Source organism: Lagenorhynchus albirostris, chromosome 14 (genome assembly GCF_949774975.1).
Source record: "Lagenorhynchus albirostris chromosome 14, mLagAlb1.1, whole genome shotgun sequence".
NCBI classification, from domain to species: Eukaryota; Metazoa; Chordata; class Mammalia; order Artiodactyla; family Delphinidae; genus Lagenorhynchus; species Lagenorhynchus albirostris.
The window spans coordinates 88,056,827-88,084,001 of NC_083108.1; the positions used below are offsets into that span (position 1 = coordinate 88,056,827).

General features: G+C 51.0%; 1 protein-coding gene across 2 annotated transcripts; it reads right to left on the reverse strand.

Moving 5' to 3' along the window:
* Positions 1-1,022: 1,022 nt before the first annotated feature.
* On the reverse strand, positions 1,023-25,164 carry ANKLE2 (ankyrin repeat and LEM domain containing 2). 2 transcript variants are annotated; one of them, XM_060121995.1, is made up of 13 exons: positions 24,972-25,164; positions 17,559-18,029; positions 14,786-14,992; positions 13,560-13,729; positions 13,294-13,482; positions 10,394-10,516; positions 8,683-8,749; positions 7,315-7,487; positions 5,844-5,950; positions 4,797-4,987; positions 3,854-4,496; positions 3,174-3,305; positions 1,023-2,867 (listed from the first exon to the last, which is right to left on the reverse strand). In XM_060121995.1, the coding sequence occupies exons 1-13, from the start codon at positions 25,153-25,155 to the stop codon at positions 2,702-2,704; spliced, it is 2,823 nt and encodes a 940-aa protein (XP_059977978.1). In that variant the 5' UTR covers positions 25,156-25,164; the 3' UTR covers positions 1,023-2,701. The 2 variants fall into 2 exon arrangements, with proteins under 2 accessions (XP_059977978.1, XP_059977977.1); XM_060121994.1 differs by having other exon boundaries at positions 13,560-13,753.
* Positions 25,165-27,175: the final 2,011 nt, after the last annotated feature.

The following is a 27,175-nucleotide window of genomic DNA, read 5'->3' on the forward strand; positions in this document are numbered from 1 at the left end:
AGAAAAGCCAGAGGCCGCACCGTGTGTGGCCTCGGGCGCTGTGAGGCCCCGCGGCCGGGCCCTGGGCCCCTGGACCCTCGGGCTTGCGCGGCCACCCTGCTGTCCTGTCTGCAGACCTGGCTTTTCCGTGGCGTGTCCCCCCTTTACACTTGACCTTTGAGAAGCAAGGCAGCATTTTAGAAACAGGAAAGGAGCCCAGGAGCAGGACAGTGGTGTTTGGACGGGGTCAGTTAGTTAGTTACAGGGGCCCAGGGAGGTCGCACTGGAAACCGCCCCGAGGTAGGACAGATGACCGAGAACTTCTGAAACGTCGGGAACGTCATCCTAAGCTTGACCAAGGTGGAAAACCACCCCAAGAGCCCGTGTGACAGGAGGGATCCTGAGCTGACAGCAGTGGGAACAGTAGTGGTTCCTACTGACCGTGTTGCTGTTTGTTCCAAAATATTTTCTTTCTTTTGAGACGGCTGAGGAAGGAGGCCGAGGGCACATGTAAGAAGAAACCCCTCCCTGCGGGCCTTGCGCGCACACAGACCTGTATGGTTCCAGCAGCCTGGGGGGCAAACCCGGCTGGGGACGCCTGACGAGGCAGTCACCCCACAGCTGTTCCCTCTGAGCTGCAAATGCCTCTGGAAACATCCAAACACTATCCCGGAGGGTCCGTCTGGATCCAGGAGCGGGGAACCTTCCGGAGCCGCCTGCATGCAGCCCGTGGCACCTTAGCCGCTGCCCCCCGCTCAGAGGGTTCCTGTCACCTCTTCCCAACTGAAGAAGCGACACACTGTCAATGTCAGAAGAAGGTTCCCCATTTCCCAGGGCAGTTATAAAATATTCGATAGTTGAACTGATGCCAAGGTTTTTCACAACCGTGTTGTTAGGAAGGAAAGGGCCCCAAACAGCAGATAAACCACTCTCAGATCAATGTTCTGTTTAACCAAAACACTGCTTAAAAGTTTGCTAAAAAGGACACTTTGCCTGGGCACAGGCGAGAGAGGTCTTCCTGAAAGCTCAGAATGATGATCACATGGTTTTAAAAATAATTTATTTCATTAAGTAGTTTTAAAAAGACAAAATCACCACAGGACACATGACTATGCATTCAGTGGAACCGGGGCCAACTTATACAAACAAATGGAGAAACAATCAAAGAAGGCCTAAACTTCAGAAAACAGGAGCAGAAGTCTGCAAAATACGGGCAAATCACTTTAGCTTCCATCTGAATATTTACAAAAATATATAGGACGGCACGGTCAAATTTTAGACAAAACAGATCATCACTATGACTACATCTGTGTTCTGATTTCTTTGAGAATAGAGATGTCTTTTAAATACCATTTGGTTTTTAGAACAGAATGTATTTTTCTGTCTTAGGCTTAAGTCGTCTGCTACACAAGTGAAAACACCCTGTGTAACAACCTTTTGAATTTTAAAATCCAAATCTTGGTTCCAATATTCCTGACCTGCCTCTCGTTATCGTGTGAAAGAAATAAGTTTCTGGGTTTTTTTTTACATAAATTTAAATTCAGAATATTTACCACTAAAAAATCTCACGTCTACTTGCTATCACTGTATATTCTCAAAAAGTAAGTTCGGGAAAAGCAAAAGTGATTTACAAAAGGCACTGAACTCCGCAGAAGCGTTAGAAGTTTTCACTTTGGATAAAACACTGGCAGTGTCCCCAGAACACCGCTGTGAGCAGTCGTTGGTGACACCCAGAGAAACAGCCCTCAGCTCAGCTGCAGCGTCCTGGCACAGAAAGCTCTGCGCAGACCCTCCAGCAGGTACAGCCAAGGGGGAGGGGCGACAAACTGCACTAAAGGAACGGAGCTGGGATCAGATACGTCCTCCAAAGTAAACCTTTCTTTTCTGTACCAAAACGCAATGCTCTTTCATAAAGCAAATCCAACTGAAATGTGTTCTAAAATATGGGGTACATTTCGAAACTAGGCAACGCCTTTCAGATTATTTTATTACCACTGCACTGGCAGCTAAATAAGGTGCACTGTGAAAGGTCAAGTGCTGGTGAAAAGGAAATCACCTTCCAGTGACTGCTGGTGAGGGAGCTGTGTGTGACTCTTTGCATGGCTCCCAACGGCTAGACTTTTTCCAAGAGAAAAGCTAGTTTCATCCTCTGGTCACTCACTTAAATGACTCAACTTGTAACTGTCGCTGCAAGTCTCCAACACGTTGAAGGCTCGTTCACTCCTGGATGCCCACCTCGCCACTGTCTAACCAGCGGGGCTGAGCAGCAAAGCAGAGAGGCTTTTCTGTCACGAGCCAGGAAGTCAAAGACCCTCCCCAGGAAAGGAAGAGGCACGAAAGTCACCTGTGTTTTAGGAACAAAGCTGAAGTGAGTGCAGCTACTCTCGGGGGACGGGGGCCCGCGGGGCGCCCCGGCCTCTCTGGTGCCCTCCTGTGCCCCTGGGGCAGCTAACGAGCCTGTCGCCACCACACTGACGGTTTCCAGGAAATCTGCGTCTGAGTTCGCTTTCACCCACTTCTCTCCAAGTATCAGAAAGCGACATTTTATACAGGACACCTGCATCTTCTAAAATTCTTTTACCCTCTAAATGAGGACTGATATCCTTTCTCTGGGTGAAACTTTAGCAATAAACACATTACCTTTCCTTGTTCCTTTTTTCCTTTTGTTTTTTTTTTTTAAACCCAAAGAAAAAGCTGACCGCCCCAGCAGCGCGCACGGGCCCTACAAGGTGGCGAGCTGGGCCAGGTGCGCCATCCGGTGGAGGTGGCCCCTGCGAGCGGGGCTGTAGCGCCCGGGGCTGCAGCGCCCGGGGCTGCCGCCGCTAGGAGGGCCACCGATGTCCAGCAGCTGAGACTTCACCTTCCCTTTCAGCGAGGGGCTGGGCCAGCTGAGGAAACGGAGAATGGGCGGTCAGCAGGGACGGCGGGGCGGGGTGGGGAGAGCGGAGGCCACAGACCGGAGCCGCGCCCCCGACCCGGGGACCACTGGGGCTCCGGGAAGAGACGCCTCCCACGTGACTGCAAGCTCACACTACTGCGTCCCGCACGAGGGGCGCGGGACCGGAGCGGAACCCTGGCTGCCCCACCCCGCCCCCCTCAGCTCTCAGCAGCACCCCTTCTGCTCCGCCACCCCCGGCCAAGGGCGGGGAGCTCCCCCGTGAACCTGGCGACACCGTCCGCCGGGCTGCAGGTACCTCTGTCTGTCCGCGGGCGAGTAGCGCAGCACGGCACTCCTCCACCTGTGCAGGGCCGGGTACTGGTGAGGGTCCACGTCCGCACACTCCAGGGCCGCCAGAACATCGCGATCCAGTTTTGACGGCTCTTCTCTAGAAGGTGCGAGAGAAGCAGAACAGCCGTGACCACACACGCACCTGGCGCCACCGCCCCCTTCAGAACCAGCAGAGCAACAGAGGCGTGTGTGAGGCCCCAGCACCGCCACCGCAGGCTCCGGCGGTCCGGCCGACATCCAGGCAGCGGGGGGACGCACTGCCCGCGGGAGGAGACTCCGGCCCCAGCCCTGCTGGGAAGATGCGCTCTGCGTACCCCGCCTCCAGGATGATGGAGCAGAAGGTGGGACGGGCCATCAGCCGGGCAACTGAGACCGACCCCAAGACGACCTTTCTTCCAAAAACAAACTAAACCCACAGGACAGCTCAGTGATTGTGGGAAGCAAAGAGGCTGCAAGGACGAGCGAGCAAGGAGACCGCCGTCTCCCACCGGCCTGGAGGACACCCGAGGAGCCACACAGACTCGCGAGGGAGACGGAACCACAAGTGCCCGTCAGGCAGGCCAGGGTGGAGGGAACTGTCTGGGAATCACACAGTGGCGCCCGTGCCCACTGCCCCTCGACGTGTGTGTGCTTCCCGACTCATACCCAAAAAGGAAGAGGCTCTGGACGGACTCTTTCGAGGCAGGGACCCCCGAGGGCTCAGAACTGCCACCGTGACGGGCCTCTTGCGTGGGACTGTCGGGGTCCAGGCACATGTCAGCCATTCCAGCTGACATTCCGTGCTCTGTCCTTCCTTGGTCATTCCCGAGTTTGTCAGCAGCAAGAGGTCCTAACATGTCACTTTCTGCTGGGTTCACTCTTGATGTCAGGATCCTCTTATCTCTAGTTTTCACAGTTGGACGGGGTGTCTTATTAGAAAAGCTACTTTGTAGATTCTGCAAATTCAGTTTATCAAACTCCACAGTCAAGCCGGAGACAGGTGACAGGAAGGCGTCCTCCCCACTTGGGGCCTTTGGCCTCTTCCCACCCAGGGTCTTGCTGTCACTCGGGGGGCTGCAAAACCCATTTTTGCTGCTGCGGGGACTGGTCGGGGCTGAGGCTTCTATGAGGTCTGTCTTCTGCTCCAAGGGAAGGATGTCACACCCCGAGTCTCCAAAAGCAGCCACCGTGGGCTGGGTGTTGTTTCGGGCTGTGTTTTGCCGGTTTTTGATCTCTTCCAAGCTCATGTCATCATCTTCATCTAGAAACGCCCTCACGGAGATGGAATTGCTGCACTTCCTGTGACGGCCTGTGAGGGAGAGACGGTATGGATGGGGGCTGTGGGGTGTCACCCCGCACAGCGCAAACCCTGCGACGAGTCACTCCCGCATTCCAAGCCTCCTCCCTCCTCAGATTCCACGACAGAAAACCACTTGCAACATGCCTTGGGAAAGGCAAGCAGGAGCCCGCAGACAGAATGCCAGGCTCCAGGCCCAGCTGTTCCCCCTCACAGGCAGGAAAAGGAGAAGGAAGCCGGCTGGTTGCCACGGATGCGGCCACAGGACGGGCTGCCAGTCCCGCCGGCCGCAGACGCACTGCATGCTCTTACCGAGGGCTGAGGCGTCCTCCTGCAGACAGGCGGCATTTTCCCCCATGTCTTGTTGGGTCTTTTTGCCCACTTCCTGCTGGGTGAGATATTCTTCTAGTTTTTGCAGGCCCGCCTGGGAAGACAGATCAACAAAACAGCCCAGAAAGTCCCAGTATTCGACCCAGGGATACCCCAGCTCATGAGCCAGCTGCCTGTAAGAATAAAGCAAATTAACCAGTTGTGAGACCAGAAGAAAAACTCACAGAACTAACTAAACAGAAAAGGGCCATTTGACACTGGAAGTGCCAAAACGGCACCTGCAACCTTGGCTACAATTCCATGTTATCCTAAATTTGGGGCTGAATTAGTGCACTCCACTTCCTGAAGCAGCACTCCCTCACTGGGTAGGACCCTGTTACAGAGCAAGCCAGGGTCACGGGGAGAAAGGAGACGCCAGCCCAAGTATAGTGCTCACACCGACACTCACGAGCCATCAAAAAAAGGGCAAACGGTAAAACTCCACTAACAGGACATTTCGGTTCTCATGAAACCGTACAAAGTCGGAGATGATTCGGGTTTGGGCCAGACATGAACATTTAGAGGTCCTTTTCACTTTCAAGTCGTAAACCTAAGGCTGGGCACATATTTTGAGAAAAAGTTCTAAAATGATTCAATTGAGCTTTATTTGCTCACACTGTAAATTAGCTTCTGAACTGTGGAAAACACTTTTCAGGGGCTTCTTTCACTAGCAGCTTCTGGCCACGCCCCCCTCTTGTGTTTGATCTTCTCCATGGCTGTGCGGCACCTTCTCCCACACACTGTCATGCCCCTCGGCCACCCCACCCCCGGGAGGGACTGTTTTAACAGAGACTTGCTGCACAAGCTGCAGGGGGCACGTTCGCAAGGAATTAGACCTTAGTGAAAAGGCCTTAAAAGTCTCCAGTCAACGCCTTCTCCAGTCAACGCCTTCTGGGAACTGCTGTTTTGAAAGCCCCAGTCAACACACGAGGGCACAGCACGCGAGGTGACACCAGCGCTTGGCCCTGTCACTTCGTGCCCTTGAAGTACCTTCCCACTCTCTCGATGCCTCTCTCCGGATCAGACTTCCTGACGCTGTGGAAGAAGCCCGCTTTCTCTCGAGGCGGGGTTTTCCAGAGTCGGCGAAAATCTTCTGCCTAGAACAGAAGTGTGTTGAGCTGCACTAGGCATCCACGTCACCAGGCAGCCCTCCCCCACCAACCCAGCGCGCGCAACATGCCCACTGCCCTGGAGCTAAGGGGCCGTGGCTGCGTCCCGGTGAGGCCAGGAGGGACCCTGGCAAGGCCTGGGCTGGGCTGAGGATCAGAGCTGACCCAGGAGGCCCCGAGGGAGACACTGCAGAGCTGTCACCCCAAGGGCCTTGAGACACCTTGCCATCACATGACAGGAAAATAAATATTTGTGCTTTCGGTATTTCATGCAGCTGAATCTAATCCTAACGTTTTTATAGTTTCAGAGAACTAACTATCGATAGTTACAACTTTCTTTTCTTTTCTTTTTTTTTTTTTGCGGGCCTCTCACTGTTGCAGCCTCTCCCGCCGTGGAACACAGGCTCCGGACGCACAGGCTCAGCAGTCATGGCTCACGGGCCCAGCCACTCCGCGGCATGTGGGATCTTCCTGGACCGGGGCATGAACCCACATCCCCTGCATCGGCAGGTGGACTCTCAACCACTGCGCCACCAGGGAAGCCACAACTTTCTTTTAAGAGGAAAGATTATATACAGGTCAGTGTATGAAGTACCTCAGTCTGGAAGGTGAACACCGGAGTCTGCAAATGGAAGTTTCCTAGTGACAGTACAAATCCAAGGACCCTGGAATGGACAGCCTAGCCACCTGGGCAATATGGTGTGCGAAGGGCCATGGGCACCTGGGGGAGGGGAGTCAGGTGACGCTGGTGTGAGGAGCGTTAGCCCAGGTAAACCTCGCTTCTCGGAAGCACGGCTCATCACATACCTGCCCTGGCTAATGAAAACAGGGGCAGGCTTCCCTGGTGGCACAGTGGTTAGGAATCCGCCTGCCAATGCAGGGGACATGGGTTTGAGCCCTGGTGTGGGAAGATCCCACGTGCTGCGGAGCAACTAAGCCCGTGCATCACAACTACTGAACCTGCGCTCTAGAGCCCACGAGCCACAACTACTGAGCCCACGTGCCGCAACTACTGAAGCCTGAGCGCCTAGAGCCTGTGCTCCACAACAAGAGAAGCCACCGCTACCTGCAACTAGAGAAAGCCCATGTGCAGCAACAAAGACCCAACACAGCCAAAAATAAAATAAAAATAATAAAATAAATTTAAAAATAAGTAAATAAATGTTAAAAAAGAAAGAAAGAAAGAAAGAACAGGGTCAAGACACTCGTTTCTCCAGGGAAGTTCTGAAGCCTCACTGACAACTCTCTGGGGTCCTGGTCTCCAGGACCAAACACAAAGCAAAAGGCTGGAACAACCCAGCATGCTGGTGGGATGGCCAGGAGCTATTCCAGAAGCTTCCACAGATGCTCACCTTGGACGGACTCAGGGGCCCTGCAAAGGCTCGCAGGGTCAGAACGGGGTCTCTGGGGCCACCTCCACCGTGGCTGATGTGAGAGACCTCGCCCGGGTGGTCTGAAGACCACAGCTCCCCGATCACGGGAGAAGACGTGTCCTCTGCCCTCAGGAGGGGCACGTAGTAGTGACCTGGGAGAGGAAACACACCAGGGCTGGACCATCTGCGTGGACAGCCCCACACCCAGTGGATGTCAGGCACCTGGGAACCAGCCTGGGCAACAGCGCGGTTGCTACCCCAAGGGCTCTGCACGTGAGTCAGCGATGCTAACGGTGAATGAAAAGGCCGCCACAGCCCCGGAGCCAAAGGACCCGGGCAAGAGGCCAGTCCACGCCAGACTCCTGCACATAACGAGCCCTGCGTTCTTCCTCTGCAGGGAAGTAAAAAGAAGGGGGGGGGGGGCGGCAAACACCTGCTCACCCCCAGGTTCTTACGAGGCAGGACCTGTGAACCAGAGCAGCGGAAGCCAAGCAGAGGAACATTACAAAGAAGACACGTTTGACCCCCTCCCTCCCCAGCTCCCTCTTCTGTTTCGTACGTTACAGTTTTGTATCATTGAACACCCGTCTCCAAACAGAATCACAACCTGGAAAGAAGAAAGGCAGTGAGGCCACAGGGATGGGGCGGGGGGCAGGAAAGACCCAGAGACATCGGGCGAGCGACAGTGGTGGCCGCTGGGCGCCACCGCAGGCCTGGCCAACCCCTGCACTAAACGGAGACCAACGGGGAGTCGGGTAGGAATGGCAGCCGAGAGAGAAGTAAGGACGGGCAGACGGGGGAGGCCGAAGAGCCTCAAGCATCCGAGGCCAGGCCCTCCAGCGCGCGGGGCCAACTCCTCAAACTGCCCGGAAACAAGGCAGAGGAAGGGCTGGGAAATGCCTCCCGCCCCTGGCTGCCTTCGCGCCCCTGCGGCCTGCGAGCCGGGAGCTTGGGTCCAGAGGCGCCAGGCCCCGAAAGCCGAGTGCAAAGCGCTGCCCCGCAGGCCACGGTCTGAAAGGCCCTCGGCCTGGAGTGTGGCGATCCGGGGCGGCGAGGCCGCAGGGCGGGGGACCGGCTGGCCAAGGGGCTCCAGGCAGGCCCCTCCCACCTCCCCGCCACCCTGCAGGCTGTGCCCGAGGAAGAGGGCCGCGGAGGTCGAGGGGCAAGGCCGTGAGCAACAGACAAATGACAGACAAGTCGGTCTCCCAGGAGCGGGAGGTGCAGCACAGGGTAACTCGGAGGCTCCCAGCAGCCCCTGCTTCACTCCTGCACACAAGGCCTGGCCTAGATGCCGCCCAGGACTTGCCCCACCGTGGGCCACACCTCGGGCGCCCACTCCCCACTTACCCTTTAAATAGTCTCTAATCCGCTCCTTCAGTTCCACAGATTTATTTTTGCTTCTTTCACAAATAACCTGTTTCAAAAAAACAGAGTACGTAAACGCTCTAAATCTGATTGATCACATCTTATCATTAAAATGATTTCATAAGGGCAACTTGTAAAGTCGGTGAAACAAGGGTAGTGTCCTAACGCTGAGCATCTCATAAAGCCCACAATAAAAACGCGTGTGGAACAGCGGAGCCCTCCTTCTCGTTCTGTAACGGCTTCGAGGGGCCAGGACAAAGAAGAACCAGCTCTGAGATTACAGGCGAATTTTGTCTTCTTTCTTTATGCTGCTCTCCATTTCCTAATTTTCTGCAAGGAAAGGAAATCTTAAGGTACACCATCAAGTCAGAGCAGAGATGCAGACACGCCCGCACCTTCGGTCTGGGCGCCTCCCTGGCTAGGAGCCTGTCTGCTATGGTTTGGCTGGGTTGATATACAACTCCCATCTAACATGAACACAAGTTTTATTCTTGCAACTACAGGAATCGATGTTCTCAGCCATTAGAGAACTGTGAACATTTTAGCTACAAACAATAAAAAAAAACAAAAGAACCAATAACCTTAAAATAAGAAGGAAGGAACCACAAAATTACCACCTCCTGCCAGCCTGTGACAGAAACAAACTACAACCGCACAGTGGACCCTTCAAGTAGTGCAAGTATTTTCTTTTAAATTCTGTAACTGATTGTTGAGAGATGTCCAACGCTCTAAAAACGTGTTACCAAATAGCACTTTATATTGAGAAAATACACATACCCATGCACACAAAAAGTTGAGTCAGATTTATGCAAAATAATGGTAATTTCTGAGTTGCGGAATTGTCCGGTAAATTTTATCCTTTTTACCTGTATTCTAAACTTTCTACAGAAGTGGGCACGACTTACATAATCCCAGCAACTACAGAGGAAGTGGCACTGCCAGAATCGGACCTTACAGATTCTACTTCCAAAGGGCTGGCAGGTCCAGGCCAGCTCACAACTCCAATGCCTGGTACAAATTAACCATCTTCCAGTTCTTTTCAGGCCCACTCTCCTCTCCACCTCACTGCACAGAGGCACCTCTGCCCTCTCTAAGGCACATGTGCCCAACTGCTGACAGATCATGACAAGGCCTGTTTCCTAAGGCTTGTATGGGCCAGGTGAGAGTACCGGGGAGGGGCTCAGGACAGCGCCTGGTGCACACTGAGCTCAACACATGTCAGCTACTTGCAGCAGCAGCATCCTCACCAACACGTTACCCCACCATCATCACCATCTCCACCATCCATCAGTCAGTCACCACCATCCTCACCAGCACCATCCTCATCACCACCATCCTCACCAGCAGCAGCAGCAGCGTGAGTGCCACCTCCTCTGCTCTCTCTGACCCTGGTCAGCTGAAGGACTCACAGAGGGAACTTGACAAAAGACAGTGAGCTGCTGAGAACAACCTGACCACCAGGTTCAGGAAAATACAATCAGCAAACAGGCAGTTCGCTCCCTCCTGGCTTTACAGAGGCAGCGTCTTCACAGAGTGCATCTTACTCAACAATTAGGGCTCTAAGGTGTGCCACAAGGCACACACAGTCACACAGAGTTACCTGCGTGGTCACAGCAGCTGTGATCGCAGACTGTAATCTTATGTATTTTCATTTCTAACACTACGTAGTAATAGCATTTTAATAGGTACTTACATCTTCAGGTGTTTTATCATATTTATTTCTTGGGTTTTTTGCAATCAAAGGGTGTGAAGAGAGCACATTGACCACATCTGCGTTTCCAAACTTACAAGCAAAATGCAATGGTGTGTCGTAGCCCTGAGAGAGATGAAAAGGAAGAACACTTACTTCTTATACACACTTTTTTGCTTCCTAAGGTTGCTTTAAGGTAAAAATAGGTATTTAGTAAAACAAACAATCAAACAAAAACACTCAAAAATAAAAGACTATAAAAAGACAGTGCTTTTATAACTGAAAAGCAACTGGCATGCTAGCACACACCCACTTTATGCCAGGGCGTGAGCCCGGCACAACGTCCCAGTTCCTGCGTGTCTAGTGCCTGTGGGAAGCTTACAACAGAGCTAGGGTGTAACACCTGCTCAGCAAACGGCAGCTTTAACAACTCAGGGCCCTGTACAATGTCTTAAAATCAACGTTCAAAAAGCAAAATAGGGCTTCCCTGGTGGCGCAGTGGTTGAGTGTCTGCCTGCCGATGCAGGGGACAGGGGTTCGTGCCCGGTCCGGGAAGATCCCACATGCCGCGGAGCGGCTGGGCCCGTGAGCCATGGCCACTGAGCTTGCACATCTGGAGCCTGTGCTCCGCAACGGGAGAGGCCACAACAGTGAGAGGCCCGCGTACCGCAAAAACAAAAACAAACAAAAACAAACAAAAGCAAAATAAACAGATGAAGACAACCTCCAGAATGAAGCAAAGACCACGATCCGGTCTGTGCTGAGAACTTTCTCTAGTCGCTAGTGTTGCAGCAAACGAAACTCTCCCCTCCTGACTTCACGAGGTTTTCCAGTGCGGACCTGCCCCTGGTGGCATCCTTCCCCGGGCTGCCCGCAGGCCAGCAGCCCCCGAGCTGTGGAACCACCACCTCCGGCACCTTCACCTGGACAGCCTCAGGCTCAGAGGCAGCTCATCCCAAACAGAACTCGCTCAAGTCCACCTGCGGCCACCGCACGTTCCAGCCCTCAGGTCCCTCCCTCCGGACGCCATGCTGCATTCGCCCAGAGCTTCTCCCCCAGCTCCAGCCCCCACTCCACTAGGCGACCCCGGGGCCTTGTGCAAGCAAATACCCTCAGGCCGGCTCCGATCCCTGCTCCACACCTTCTAGGGGCATCTCGCTACCTCAACATCCTGTCGGCACCACCACTCCCTCTCCCACACAGTCAGCCGCCGGGGCTCCGTGGGCCACCCAGGCCCTGTCAGCACCTCCGGCCGGCCTTCCACAGCTGCAGACGGCACAAGAAGAACGAGCAGAGCTATGCTCCAGTCAGGCGCTTCCTGGTCCATGGTCTACCTGAGTCGCCTCCAGCCCTGCGGCCCAGGCTCCAGCATCGGCACAGCTCCCGGCCAGCCCCACGGGGCCGGGGCCGCTGCACATCGGGGCGGCCGCGTCCACTCGGCGTTCAGGGCATCAGACCGCAACATGCCCCCCACACCCCTTTCCTCCTGGCCACCCCTCTCCCTCACCCACACAACGTCCTTCTCTAACCTGCTCCGAGCCCCGCCAACTTGACCCCAGCCTCTGCCCCATTCCCGCGCAGCCGGCAGGCTGTGGGCCCTCCCGCCACGCCTGGTGACCCCGCTTTTCCTCCACACCACACCCTCTGGGGAGCCCCCGGCCTTGCTACACAGTCCAGGCGCTTGAGGCGATTCCTACTCTTAGCGCCTATGGTCAGGGGACATGACCTGTAACATCTAGTTTCCAGAATTTATTCAGCGGTCTCTGTGGATCCACAGATGCGTATTTTCAACAAGCGCTGCAGGCGTTAAGAGAAGACTGTATTTCCCGCCGGGCACGTGTCCTGCATCGCGTGTAGGAGCTACACTTCCCGACTGAAGTGTCGCACAGCCTTACTGTGTTCACACTTAGTCTCATACACTTGGATTTGGTTCCTTCTGCCCTATTTCACACTTACTATTGCTTTCATGTAGCTACCGTTTTCTCTTTTATGCCCTTCTTTAATTTTGCTAGCATGGCCAAATTTATCTCCATTCCCCCTTTCCTTTCTTGCTAATTGAGAAGTTATTCTTGCTTGCAGTTCTGGGGTTCAATGTATCATATTCAGTATGTTACGAAATAATACAATAGGCTTTTTAAAATTCCCTCTCCTGCCCACCACGACTTCTCACACCCCTCGGTTTCTCTCAGAAACAATCCTTGGTTCTCAGCCATCTCTGGGTTTTCCCTCATATAAATATGTAAAAACTCTTCTGTTTCAAGAATCCTTACTTAAGCTTTGTGCCCCATCTCCCCACTGGAACTTCCCTGGTTATCCAGGGGTAAAGAATTCGCCTTCCAATGCAGGGCACATGGGTTCGATCCCTGGTCGGGGAGCTAAGATGCCACGTGCCACGGGGCAACTAATCCCGCGTGCTGCAGCTACTGAGCCCACACGTCTTAGAGAGAGAAAAACCCAATGCCACAACTAGAGAGAAGCTCGGGCGCCGCAACGAAAGATCCCGCATGCCGCAACTAAGACCTGACGCGGCCAAAATAAATAAATAAATGAAATAAAAATTTAAAGAAAGACGTATCTAGGACCCTAGACTACAAGGCACCCAAACCTTCCTACGTCCTTCTCCCTTTAGCTCTGTGGCACTCGCCCACCCTCCTATCAGCTTGGGACTCTCTGAACAAAGGCCAGGAGGGACGTGTCCTGGGGACGGCTCCACCCCAGCTGGGACCCCGGCGCGCCAGCCAGCGGGGTGCACTTCTCACGTGAGCGGGTCTGGGTCCAACCGTATCTTTCGGAGTTCTCTGACCTCAACAAACGCACATCTCCTCTGAGCTGACGCAGTGCAGAGACATGGTAAATAAACACCCCAACACTGCCTCCACCCTGAGCCCGGCTACGAGGCGCACCACTCGGTCAGGGGTGTTGAGGTACAGGTCCACCACGTAGCAGATGCGTTTCTCCAGCATATGCGGCTCGTCGTCCGGGTACACGAGCCGCATAAACTCGGGGCTCTCCAGCGTCTCCAGGGCCAGCTGGCATAGGGCAGCCTGGTTCTCTTTGGCAGCGACGTGCATGACGTTGTACCGACATCCTTCCTGGAACAAAACCACAGATTTGGGGCTTCACTTTCACCACCGCAGTCTTGATGCTATGATGCTGGAAGCAGGCTTACCTGTACGATGGTCGGGTTGTCCCCCGAACCAATCAGATACCGGGGATTACTCCAGATAAGGTCGGAAAAGGTGTCTTCCTCTCCCTTCTCCACAGCTTTCCGAAGTTTGGCCGTGAGATCTTGTGTACGAGGACTTTTATAACTGTTTGCTCGCTCTTTGCTTGCTGTTTCTGAATCAGACAAGTACAACCCATCTGTTAAGAGACAGAATTGAAGAACATTTAAGTTCACATTTTCTCATCATCCACTATGCGCTTCACTGAGGGCAAGAAAATCTTTCCCACAGAGGCTGACGATCTCCTTGTAGTGAAAAGTAAGAAACAAGCTGATCCACAGCAGACGGACGTGTGTCCCAGCCCGCAGCAGCGAGGGGAGGGCTCTGCGGAGAAGGCGGGGGAGGAGTGCGAGGGCACGCGGCCAGGACGCCACCCACACTCGCGAGGGGCCTTCCAAGAGCCAGGAGCGCCCCCAGAAAGGCAGGGAGCCAGGAGGGACTTCTGCCGAATCACGACACCTGCGGAGGTGGGAAGGCTATCTTGAGGAACCTTCACCAAGTGTGAGGGGCCTCTAAGCGCCCCAAATCACTCTGGCCTCCGTGAGGTGGCACACGGACTCTCGATCCAAGGCCAACCGTCTGCAAGGAAAGGCGCATCCTCGGGAGCCCCAGCCAGCCTGGGGAGCAGAGCAGCCGTGAGCCCATGGAGTGGAGGGGACCAGACGAGGCTGGGATGCCGGGGTTCTGTACGATGCTGACAGCAAAGGCCCCTCACAAGACCCTGGTCCTGAGCTAGGAGTGGCGCTGGCCAGCTTTCTGGCTGGACGGTTCAGCCACCGCAGAATCGTCTGCAGCCAAGCAGATGCCACAGTCCTAGAAGGAAGTGTAGCTTCACGGGGGGAAGTAGAAAGGTCTCAGCACCTAAAAGGGCCCTGAACCCAACCGGCCACAGGGCCAAGAGTGTGACAAAGGGGACAGGACAGAAGGCGATGGAGGCCCTTTTGCGGCTTCTCCCACGGTCCCCTCAGCAGCTGCCTGACCCACTTGGCCCCTGCCACTTCCACCCAGACCAGCCTACTGACCCACCCTCCTCCAGCTGCTCCATGGCCTGGGCCTCAGCTCTCTGTTCCCAGCAAACCAGGCTGCTCTCAAAGGTGGAGAGAACTAGTTACCAGGAAAGAGGGAACAAAATACCCAGGAGTAAATCTGACAGTAATGCCAGACAATTTACCTCTTAACCCACCACTGCTAAAGAGCGGCACTGTTTTCACAGGAGAAAGTGGTGAAGAGGCTTTGCTTGGAGAAGGGAAATAATCACAAGTTCCTCTAGCAAATTTCTCTGCATCTTCTCTGCTTGTAAAAGCCTTAAATCGGGATCCTTTGATCATTTTGACAGCTTGCAAGGCTTCCTTCTTGTCTTCATAAACATGAACCCTTTCTGTGTGGGAAAAGCAGAGACGAGGAACTGCAGCCACCGTCACTTAGTTCACACTTGAAGCCCTGGGTTTGGTAACTAACGACTGTTAGCCAGCGGTCTGGCTTTTCTCTTATTAATATTTCAGAGTTTTAATCTTCAAGAAAAAAGGGTTTACTTAGTGAAAAGAACACAATAACTTTGATCATATGTATGTACATGGATATAAATGATACATATCTTGTACCTGTATATGTAGTTTTTATATCCAAGTATACTATTCCATACCAAAAAGTAAAATTTTTGGACTAACGATCTAAATAAAAATAATTTTAAAAAGTAAGCAAAAAACTATGACTAGGGACTTCCCTGGTGGTCCAGTGGTTAAGAATCTGCCTTCCAATGCAGGGGATGTGGGTTTGATCCCTGGTCAGGGAAGTAAGATCCCACAGGCCGTGGGGCAACTAAGCCCATGCGCCACAACTACTGAGCCTGTGCTCTAGAGCCCGCGAGCCACAACTACTGAGCCCATGAGCCACAACTACTGAGCCCGCGAGCCACAACTACTGAGCCCACGTGCCTAGAGCCCGTGCTCCACAACAAGAGAAGCTACCACAATGAGAAGCCCGTGCACCGCAACAAAGAGCAGCCCCCTGCTCACCCCAACTAGAGAAAGCCCGCGCGCAGCAACGAAGACCAAATGCAGCCAAAAATAAATAAATAAATAAATTTATTTACTTATTTAAAAAAAAAGGTCAATAGGGGCTTCCCTGGTGGCGCAGTGGTTGGGAGTCCACCTGCCAATGCAGGGGGCACGGGTTCCTGCCCCGGTTCGGGAAGATCCCACATGCCGCGGGGCGGCTGGACCCGTGAGCCATGGCCGCTGGGCCTGCGCGTCCAGAGCCTGTGCTCCGCAACGGGAGAGGCCACGGCAGTGAGAGGCCCGCATGCCACAAATAAAGAAAGAAAGAAAGAATGAAGTCTTGCCATTTGCGGCAATATGGATGGACAAGGAGGGTATTATGCTGAGTGAAATAAGTCAGACAGAGAAAGACAAATACCATATGATTTCACTTATGTGGAATCTAAAAAACAAAACAAACAAAACAGAAACTGAGTAACAGATACAGAAAACAAGTGGTTGCCAGAGGTGGGTGGGTGGATTAACGGAAAAGTTGAGGGAAATTAAGAAGCACAAACTTCCAGTTACAAAATACATGAGTCACAGGAATGAAATACACAAGGAAAAAAAGAAAAAAAAAGGTAATAGACCTAAATCAAGATAGAGATTTCCCTTATTTGAAAGACAAAAAGGGAAGTTTAATAACATGCAGTATGGTTGATGGAATAGAAACAAGACGCCCGTTTTCTGTTTTTAGATAGATAAGAATGTACATTCCATATTGTATAGCAGAGAGACTGGAAAAGTTACTCTCTCATCCACAGTGAATGGTAACACCGTTTGGAGGGCAGTAGCCCTCAAAGTTTTAAAAATGCATACCTTTTGACCGGACACTTATAGTTACCAATTTTATAAAAATAAAAACAATGTACATACATACAGATATATTTTTTTCTTAAATTTAAATATATTAAAAATAAAAATAATGTAAATTTATATATACGAATAAAACAGAGTAAGTAGGGTGAGGAACGATACACAAAAGTACTTATTAAGTGGTTACTTCTACAGAGTAAGATTCTGGTGGGGAGGAAGAAATTTCACTTTTACTTTACAGACTATAAAATGTATACATCATATATACTTTGTTTTACAAAATGCAACTTCATTCTGATCAACATCAAGCTTTCATTACTTCTTTCCAATCCTATCTATTTTAGTCTTGTTTAAAATTACAACTCTTTAATGTTGAAAATTATTTATACCTTCATTGGCCATTTGCATTCATTAATATAAGAGGTGGTCAGGTTACAGTGAATTTGAAAAAAAAGGAAAAAGGAGAAAGGAGGAGAGGAACTTCCCTGGTGGCGCAGTGGTTAAGAATCTGCCTGCCAATGCAGGGGACGTGGGTTTCAGCCCTGGTCCAGGAAGATGCCACATGCCATGGAGCAACTAAGCCCGCGTGCCACAACTACTGAGCCTGTGCTCTAGAGCCCGCGAGCCACAACTACTGAAGCCCGTGCGCCTACAGCCCGTGCTCCACAACAAGAGAAGCCACCGCAATGAGAAGCCCGCGCACTGCAATGAAGAGTGGCCCCCGCTCGCCGCAACTAGAGAAAGCCCGCGTGCAGCAACAAAGACCCAATGCAGCCAAAAATAAATAAATTTATTTTTAAAAAAAGGGAGGGAGATGGTTAATCAAAAAATGGAACCAGCCCATAAATATCTGTAAGTGAAGTATATCTCCACAGAATCCAATTTTCTTAATTTCTAAAACTTTCTATATAGATTTACAAAAAATTCAGGAACATACTATATAAAAATGCTAACAATGGTTAATTTGGAGTGATAAGATTATGGTGTTTAAAGTCTTCTTTCTTCTCCTCTGTAGTCTGTGATTTTCAAAACCCCTCTCCCCCTGCTGTCCACGCACCACCTGTGTAAGAACCACGGCGCTGGTCACATTACCATTTCTCGCCAGGGCGTCCTCGTACGCTGGGCACACCCCATAGTATAGAGGCGGCTCTGCAGAGGCCCGCAGCATGGCTTCGTGGCTGCCGACCCCGGCCAAGGCACTGAAAGGCACTGAGCAGGTCTCAGACGTCACGGCATCTTCCTCCGGAGGATTCAAGCCCACACTATAACCAAAATCTCTGTCTTCAGAAAAGCTGACCCGCTCAGCCGGGCTCCCTACCGCAGACTTCACAACCCTTTGTGTGTCCTGGCCCAGGGCTGGGGCACCTGCAGTGGCGTGGTCTGGAGGGTGCGAAGGCAGTGTACTGTGCTCTAATAAAGCCCGAGCCAACTTTTTCTCAAAAATAAACCTTGTGGTTGATGTAATGGGTCCACATTTCAATCCAGCTTTGATAACTTCTTCTCTAAGGTCATCTGGATTCAGGAGTTTCAATCGAGCCAAGATGGTATCCATTGTCATTTCACCTAGGCCCAAGACAACAAAAATCAATCTGATGGCTGTAAAGTACATCTTCTCTTAAACGAATTCAGCAAAGTTGCAGGATGCAAGATTAATGCACAGAAATCTGTTACTTTTTTATACACTGATAATGAACTACCAGAAAGAGAAAGTAAAAAATAAATCCCGTTTAAAATCACATCAAAAAGAATAAAATGCCTAGGAATAAACTTAACCAAGGAGGTGAAGACCTGAATAGACAGTTCTCCAAAGAAGACATACAGATGGCCAACAGGCACATGCAAAGGTGCTCAACATCACTAATTATTAGAGAAATTCAAGTCAAAACCACAATGAGATATCACCTCACACTGGTCAGAACGGCCATCATTAAAAAGCCTACAAATGATAAATGCTGGAGAGGGTGTGGAGAAAAGGGAACCCTCTTGCACTGTTGGTGGGAATGTGAATTGGTGCAGCCACTATGGAGAACAGTATGGAGGTTCCTCAAAAAGCTAAAAATAGGGACTTCCCTGGTGGTCCGCCTTCCAATGCAGGGGATGTGGGTTCAATCCCTGGTCAGGGAACTAAGATCCCACATGCCGCCAGGCAACTAAGCCCATGCACTCTTGAGCCCTCACGCCACAACTAGAGAGAAGCCTATGCACCGCAACGAAAGGTCCCGCATGCTGCAATAAAGATCCCAAGTGCTGCAACTAAGACCGATGCAGCCAAATTAAATAAATAAATAGATAGAACTACCATATGATCCAGCAATTCCACTCTTAGAAAGAAAACAAAAACATTAATTTGAAAAACTATGTGCACCCCAATGTTCATAGCAGCATTATTTACAATAGCCAAGATATGGAAGCAACCTAAGTGTCCATCAACAGATCAATGGATAAAGATGTGGCATGTACACACAATGGAATACTACTCAGCTATAAAAAAGAATGAAATCCTGCCATTGGCGGCAACATGGATGGACAAGGAGGGTATTATGCTGAGTGAAGTAAGTCAGGCAGAGAAAGACAAATACTGCGTGTAATCACGAATGTGTGGAATCTAAAAAATAAAACGAACTAGTGAATACAACAAAAAAGAAACAGACTCACAGATTTAGGGACCTAGTGGTTACTAGTGGGGAGAAAAGAGAGGGGAGGGGCAAGATAGGGGTATGGGATTAAGAGATGTCTATGTATAAACTAGACAAGGAACGAGGATAGATTGTACAGCACAGGAAATTATAGCCATTATCTTGTAATAACTTTAACTTTTAATGGAGTACAATCTAAAAATACTGAATCACTATGCTGTAACCTGAACCTAATATGATATTGTAAATCAACTATACTTCAATTTTTTAAAAAGTGGCAAAAACGCTCGCTTCAGGGAATTCCCTGGCCGTAGTGGTTAGGACTCCATGCTTCCATTGCAGGGGGTTCAATCCCTAGTCGTGGAACTAAGATCCTGCAAGCCTCGTGGCACAGCCAAAAAAAAAAAAAAGCTGGCTTCAAATTTTCATTTCAATCCACTATTTCCCCATATTCTCTGGAGTCTATGAACTTTCTATGAGAATTTTCATTAGGTTTTTGTTTCCGGATTTATAACAATCTAAACAAGATTAAGATAGGCAGTGTCTGGTTCATTCGGACAAGAATCTTACAGCCCAGTGTCATGACATGATCCGATCACACCAACATTCTAGGGAGGTCAGCATGCTGGGGAAACAGGCACACCCATCAGCTGTCACCTGCAGTGTGATTAGGAACAAATTCCCAGGAAAGCAACTGGATAATATGCGTCAAAACTCCAACTGCAGAAAGTTATCCTACGGATACATTTGCACTTTATTTCATAAGTCATGAGAAATTATGCAAAGGTTTAAACAGAAGAGCATACAGATAGCTCCACAGTCATTTTGCTAATACTGAAAACAAACAGCTAATGTTTAACGTCTGGGGGGCTTCCCACATGCCTGGCTCTGTCCTAAGCACCCTGCCTGCACGAAATTATTTAAAATTCACGATAACTCCACATGGAGATTTTTCACCACTGCTCACTCCTGCTGTACAGATGGAGATCCTAAATCAGAGAAGCTAAGTAAACTTGTTCAAGGTATTCAGCCACCAAGCAAGCGGATGTGAACTGCAGCTGGAGCTTTAATCAGTATATTTACAGAAAGAGCAGTTAAATCTATGGGGTAGAGGTTTACGCATGGTCAGCCAGAATTGGGGAGAAGGTAAGAAATGACAGGGTACAGGCCACTGCTGCAGTTAATGGGGCTGGAGATGAGTGCTCAGACTAGAGAAAAAGGATGTCTCGACCACAGATTAGATGCTGGGGTCGGTGGGTGGGGGGGTGTCTGAGGGATTGCAGTCAGCCTATGATAGATAATACCTAGGTTTCCAGCCTGGACGCTTAGAAGGAGATTCTGCCCAAGGCAGAGAATATGAAAGAACAAATGGGGATTTAGGCGTTGAGCATTAGAAACACCCACTGCACATCAAGTGGGCATTCTGATTTTCAAGTCTGAGATTCAGAAGATAAGCTCAGAGTGAGAAAAACAGCTCCGGGAGTCATGAGCCCATAGGCGGTGGCTATAACCCAGGGATAACAAGGAACACACATGGCCAGTAAGACAAGAATGGGATCTGAGTAACAACAGAGATTGAAAGACAGGTGAGAAAGAAGACAGACTTGAAGAGGCGATCAAGAAAGAACCGGACGTGTTAATACTGTTTATCAGTGAAGCTAGAGTAGAGGCTTTTAGGAGGTGTTTACAGATGAAATTATAGGATATCCCAGGATTGGCTTTAAATTACTCCAGGAGAGCAAAACAGAGGGGGCAGTGACAGATAAAACAAGACTCAAAATACTAATACCTACTACTTGCAGCTGGATGATGGAAATTTCTGCATATTTCTTTTTTAATAACTTTTTATGATACCACCCTCCCCCCTCCAAGATTTCAAAAATGGCTATTACTTATTTTAAACAGTGAATGTATTGCACAGCCCCCTCTAGAGCTGCCAAAGAACATGAAGGGGGAGGCCAACTGACCACAGGATTCCACTCAGGGAGCACCCCTAAGGGTAGTCTCTGAATATTGGGTATAAGGGCAACAGAAGTGATAAGGAACTGATATGAAAGGTATAGGACAGGCTGAAGCCACATGCAAGGCAAAGTCTGAGGGGTAGGGGCAACTAGGGCAGATGCCAGGAATAAACGGAGAGGAATCCACCCAATCCTGGTAATATTCTCTTCTGCATACCCTCCCTGTGTGTTTACTCAAAAGCTACCTTTTTTTCCAGTAAATTTATTTATTTATTTATTTATTTATTTATTTATTTATGGCTGTGTTGGGTCTTCATTGCTGCAAGTGGGCTTTTCTCTAGTTGAAGCGAGCAGGGGCCACTCTTCGTTGTGGTGCGCGGGCTTCTCATTGTGGTGGCTTCTCTTGTTGCGGACCATGGGCTCTAGGCACGCGGGCTTCAGTAGTTGTGGCTCGCGGGCTCTAGAACACAGGCTCAGCAGTTGTGGCGCACGGGCTTAGTTACTCTGTGGCACCTGGGATATCCTTCCAAACCAGAGCTCGAACCCATGTCCCCTACATTGGCAGGCGGATTCTTAACCACTGCACCACCAGGGAAGTCCTAAAAGCTACCTTTTTAAGACAGGCTAGTCTGAGGGGGTTCTGTCCTTGTAATCAAGCAAGCCCCAAATGGAACAATTACATTACATTATATCACTAACTGGGTGAGCTTGGGCAAGTTATGTAACTCTAAGCCACAGTTTCCTCATCTATAAAAAAGACATAACAACAGCTCTACTTCTTAGCTTGTAATGAGAATTAGATAAAATAATGGATGTGTTTGACACTGACAAATTATCCATTAATGTCAGTTAGGGCTATGAAGTTATCAAGTAATACAGACTTATCAGCCTTGGAGAATACATAGCATGCTAGAAAGTCAACTTGAATAAAGACAAACATGTACACTCTGTTTCTAATATTCTTTTCTGTTTTTTAATTTTTGGCTGCGTTGGGTCTTCGTTGCTGCGTGCGGGGCTTTCTCTAATTGCGGCTAGTGGGGGCTGCTCTTCCTTGCGGTGCGTGGGCTCTAGACACGCGGACTTCAGTAATTGTGGCACATGGGCTTAGTAGTTGTGGCTTGCAGGCTCAGTAGTTGTGGAGCACGGGCTTATTAGTTGCTCCGCGGCACGTGGGATCTTCCCGGACCAGGGCTCAAACCCGCGTCCCCGGCATTGGCAGGTGGATTCTTAACCGCTGCGCCACCAGGGACACCCTGTTACTAATATTCTTAATACAATAAACAAGTATCTGCTCACGTGTGGAAAAGAAGCAAAGGATAAAGCAGAAAATAATGAGACTGCTTAGCTTCAGGGGAGGGTGTGAACCAGACAGTAAGGACAGAGGGCAGGGGGAGCAGCACTTCTGAATACGCCTTTACATGTTCTGACCTTTAGAAGCATGTTTAATTCACATACACAAAAAATACGTGGATAAACAAATAGACGGGGGAGACCCCCAAGTGGAACGCAAACCAAAACAAATTCGCTCAAGGGTGTTACAAGTTCGTATCATAATGAGTGGGAGAGAAGGAACGTACTAACTGAAAGATAACAGCACGTGACCACGTCCTCTAAGGGTAAAGACAGAGGAAGGACAGACAAACACTATACTCTAGCTGGCAGGTGGGTTTTCACAGTGGTATAGGTGAGCAATTCCGAAGCTATCTTATGTGTGCTCTAGGAACCAGCAAATAATTGGATACACTGTGGCTAATGAGAGCCAGTCTCCTCACTGAGAAGGGAGAAGCCCTCAGCAAACTTCTGTAAAGGGCTGGGGAGTAAATTTTGAGTCTTTGTGAGCCTAAGTCCCCCCAAACACTCAAGAGCCACAGAAGGAAGAATATGGCTGTGTTCCAAAAACAGGTGCGGGCAGGATCTGGCCCGTGGGCCACAGTTTGCTGACCCTGGGCTGGAATTAGAAGTGTCTGCCAGACCTCCATCCACTGACTGATAGATAGACAGAGATGTAAAGGTACAGGTATAGGAAACTGAGGTAGGTCTGCAGACTGGATAATACTTCCTGGCTTTCCTACTTGTAGTGATTATGTAAGATACTAACGTTGGGGAATCTAAGTGGATTTCATTAACTGCTTATTTTGTAATAATAATAAACAGAAGAAGTTGAAACACAGTGCAGAGAGGTCCTGTGGACCCATCACGTGGCTTCCCTCAGTGGCACACCGTAAACACTGCAGTGCGTCATCCAAACCAGGCCGCTGACCCTGGCGCAGCGTAGCGAACTAGACCGTGGCCTCGCCAGGTTCTGCAGCCACTGTCCTCTTGTGGCTCTCTGTATGTAATTCCATGATCGTTTATCACACGTATAGCTTCACACGGACATGACTGGTTCCTGAACTGTTCCATCACCACAAAGATCTCCCTCCTGCTGACCTTTTACTGTCATATCCAACCTCCGCCCCTGTCCCCTACCCTCGGCAACCACTGACTTGTCCTCTGTCGTTATAATACTTCCGTTTCAAGAATGTTACATAAATGGAATTGTACACTACAGACTTTCTGAGACCGGCTTTTTTCACTCCGCGTGAGGCCCTTGAGCTCCACCCAAGCTGCTGATGGATCAGCAGTTCTGCCTCACTGGGGAGCAGCATTCCGCAGCTCGGCGGTGCCAATTTCACCATTCACCCCTCGAGACACAGCTGGGCTGTTGCCAGTTTTTGGCAATTACAAATAAAGCTATAAACAATCGCATATGGGTTTTTGTGTGAAAATAAGTTTTCGTCCTTCTAGGATAATGCGCAGGAGTGCAGTACAGGTTCGACTATTTGAGAAACTGGCAGTCTGACCTCAGAATGGCTGCACCTTTAAAATTTCTACCAGCAGTAAATGAGACCCAGTTTCTCAGCATTTCCACCAGCATTACCAAATGTCGTCGGTATTTTTTATCTCAGCCATTCTCATCGGTGTGTGGTGGTATCTCATTGTAAGTTCGATTTGTATTTCACTACTGGCTGGTGATGTCGAACATCTTTTCACATGTGTTTATTTGCTCTGCATTAATGACTTAGAAATGAAAGCTAAAAATTAAAAAAGAATTTAATGAATAAGTCACTCGAAACTCTAATCTCGTAGCCCCAGACCCCACTGGCCTCACACGTCCTTTAGCTTTAGGGTCTGCAAGCCTTTCGCCTCTGGCGTCCTGCGCTGGGTTCTCTGGCACGGTGTTGCCAGTGTAACTGGACAACTGAGCATGCTGTTTCCTAAAAGTACCACCTGAAACTTTCTTAAGGGGATGAGAGAAGGTAGGACAACCAGCATCTCAACAGGGTGGAAGGCAAGCTGGACCTCGTGTCAACAGGCCTACGTCCCCACCTGGCTTCTGCCTTGGACCTGTGTCATCTCTGCCGAGCAGGACCTTCCTGGAGCCTGTTTCCTCAGCTGTAAAAACTAAGTCACCCATAAGGACGGCTTTAGCCCTCAGAGTTCAAGGTAGGTCATCAAGTATGCTTTCTGCTAATAAAATTTCATCTTATCAGGGTACTTGAGGAGCTCTTGCTTATCCTCCAGGAAGAAACCAGACTTGCGGGTAAGAGGGTGAATGAAAACTGAACGAAGGCGCGTTCCGGAAGCGCGCAGGGCGCACACGGTCTTCTCAGTCAAATCAGGGGGTCAAACCAGCAAAACTGCGCACAGACGCGGCACCCAGGCTCCCACCCTCTACTCTCTCCCACCGTCTGTGCGCGGAGGACTCGTGACTTTTACTCCAGGTCTTTTCCCAGAACCCCCGACTCAGGCCGGGGAGGAGAGCCCCGGGAGGCGGGAGGGGAGGGGAGGGGGTCCCGGCCTGGGGAAGAGGGGGCTGAGGATCCAGGCCGGGGAGGGGCGCGGGCCCACCGGCGGACCGGCCTTACCTGGATCAGGGACTGGGCCCGCGGCCGCGCAGGGCGGGTCGGGGGGCCCGCTCCGGCCCAGGCCCCGCGGCCGCCTATCCAGCCGCCGCACCAGCCAGCGCACCGCGATCAGCAGCACCGAGGCGCCCAGCAGCTCCCAGGCCAGCGCCGCCCACTCGGCCGCCGCCAGCCGCGGCCACAGCATCGCCGCCGTTCGTCCTGTCGCCGTTGCCGTCGCCGCAGCCGCCGCCGCCGCCCAGGTCCGCCCGCCCGAGGACCCCGCGTGCCGGGCTGCCTGCGCCACTGACTGACGGCGCCGCGCACGGGGACGGCCGGCGCGGGGCCGGGTCTGCACGCGCGAGACAGGGCGCTCGCCTCCGCGCCCGGCGGCCCGACGGAGGAGCGCGACCGCAGCCCCTGCAGGCGCGGGGCCGGTGAGGACGCTGTCAGGCAGTGGCGCGGGCAGCCGGCACGCGGGGTCCTCGGGCGGGCGGACGGCCCCCCGGGGCGGGTCCAGCGGTCCCAGAGGCCCGGGGCGGGGTGTCCGGGGGAGGGGTCGTCCTGGGCGGGCTTCGGCGCGCGGCCATGCGGTCCGCGAGGATTCCGCGCTGGGGCTTCAGCCCGCAGGCTGGCCGGGCCCAGGTTACGGTCTCGGCGGGACCACAAATGAACCGCTCCGGTTTCCCTGGAAACAACCAGCTTTGTGTTGCGCTGGGTGGAAACTTGGCTGCTTCGGCAGGTGAAAGCGACCAAGATCCTACAGGCGAACGTCGGGTATGTTACTCTCACGGACACACTTTCAAACAGCAGAGGTTCTGACAGCTTGGGATTCTAGAGAACGAGTTTCTCCGCCGAAGCAAGCCGACTTTCCAGCCGCAGCGTGACTCCTGTTAACTTTGCAGCAGACTCGTCTCTGCGTCTGGCTTATCGGGCTCGGATTACTCTCTTAGCCGGAGTAGGTTACTTTCTCACCACCCTAGCCCTGTGGGCACCCACGGCTTCCCAGAAACGGATGCACAGCTGTACCTAAGGTGTCAGGCTCCACGCTGTGTGACCCCATTCACTGGACGTTCACGCAAAGGGACAGGCAGGGGAGTGGTCGCCGCGGGCGGGGGAGGGGCTGACTATAAAGTGGCTTAGGGAATTTTAAAGACTGCTGGAAGCTTTTGTCTTAATTGTGGTAGTGTCACACAACTACATATGCTTGTCAAAACTCTCAGGCATGTACAATAAAAAGGGTTAATTTTACTGTGTAATTTATACATTAACTTTTTAAATAGAAAAAAACCTAAAGAAATAAAATTGACATCCTTGGTTAAAAAAAATTGGATGGTACTAACAGTCAATCGAGCACAACAGAAGAATCAGTGAATTTGAGGATGGGTGAAATGCAAATTAAACCCAGCACGATACTACTTTACACCCACCAGGATGGTTAAAATTAGAAGACAGTATCAAATTTTGGTGAGAATGTGGAGCAGTTTTATAATTCTCATACACTGCTGGTAGGAGTGTATAATGAGCCAACCACTTTGAAAACTATGAGGCAGTTTCTTGTAAAGTTAAACGTAGGCCTCCCTATGGTTCAGCAGTGCAGCCCTAGGTGTGAAAAAGAAAGTTCACAGAATGTTCATAGCAGCTTTATTCATAATAGCCAAACGAGAAACACCCAGATGTTTGGATAAACCCCATAAGAATGGATAAACAAATTTGGAATCATCATATGATAATCCTATGGAGGTTTATTATTAGCAACAAGGTGGCTGAATCTGAAAACCATGCTAAGCAAAAGAACCCCACACAAAAGTGGTAAGGCAGAGCTTATGGTGATAGAAATCAGAACAGGGGTTGCCTCTGAGTGGGGTGGTGAGCTGGGAGGGACATGAGGGGACATTCACTGTGAAAGAGACGCTCTGCATCTTATTGTGTTGATAGTAATACAGGTACACATTGGTTGACATTTGTCAAAACTCACCAAAACATACGCTTAAAATCGGTGCCTATTTTAGTGTAAATTCTGTCTACATTTAAAAAGGAAGAGGGGGGCTTCCCTGGTGGCGCAGTGGTTGAGAGTCCGCCTGCCGATGCAGGGGACGCGGGTTCGAGCCCCGGTCCGGGAAGATCCCACATGCCACGGAGCAGCTGGCCCCGTGAGCCATGGCTGCTGAGCCTGCGCTTCCGGAGCCTGTGCTCCACAACGGGAGAGGCCACAACAGTGAGAGGCC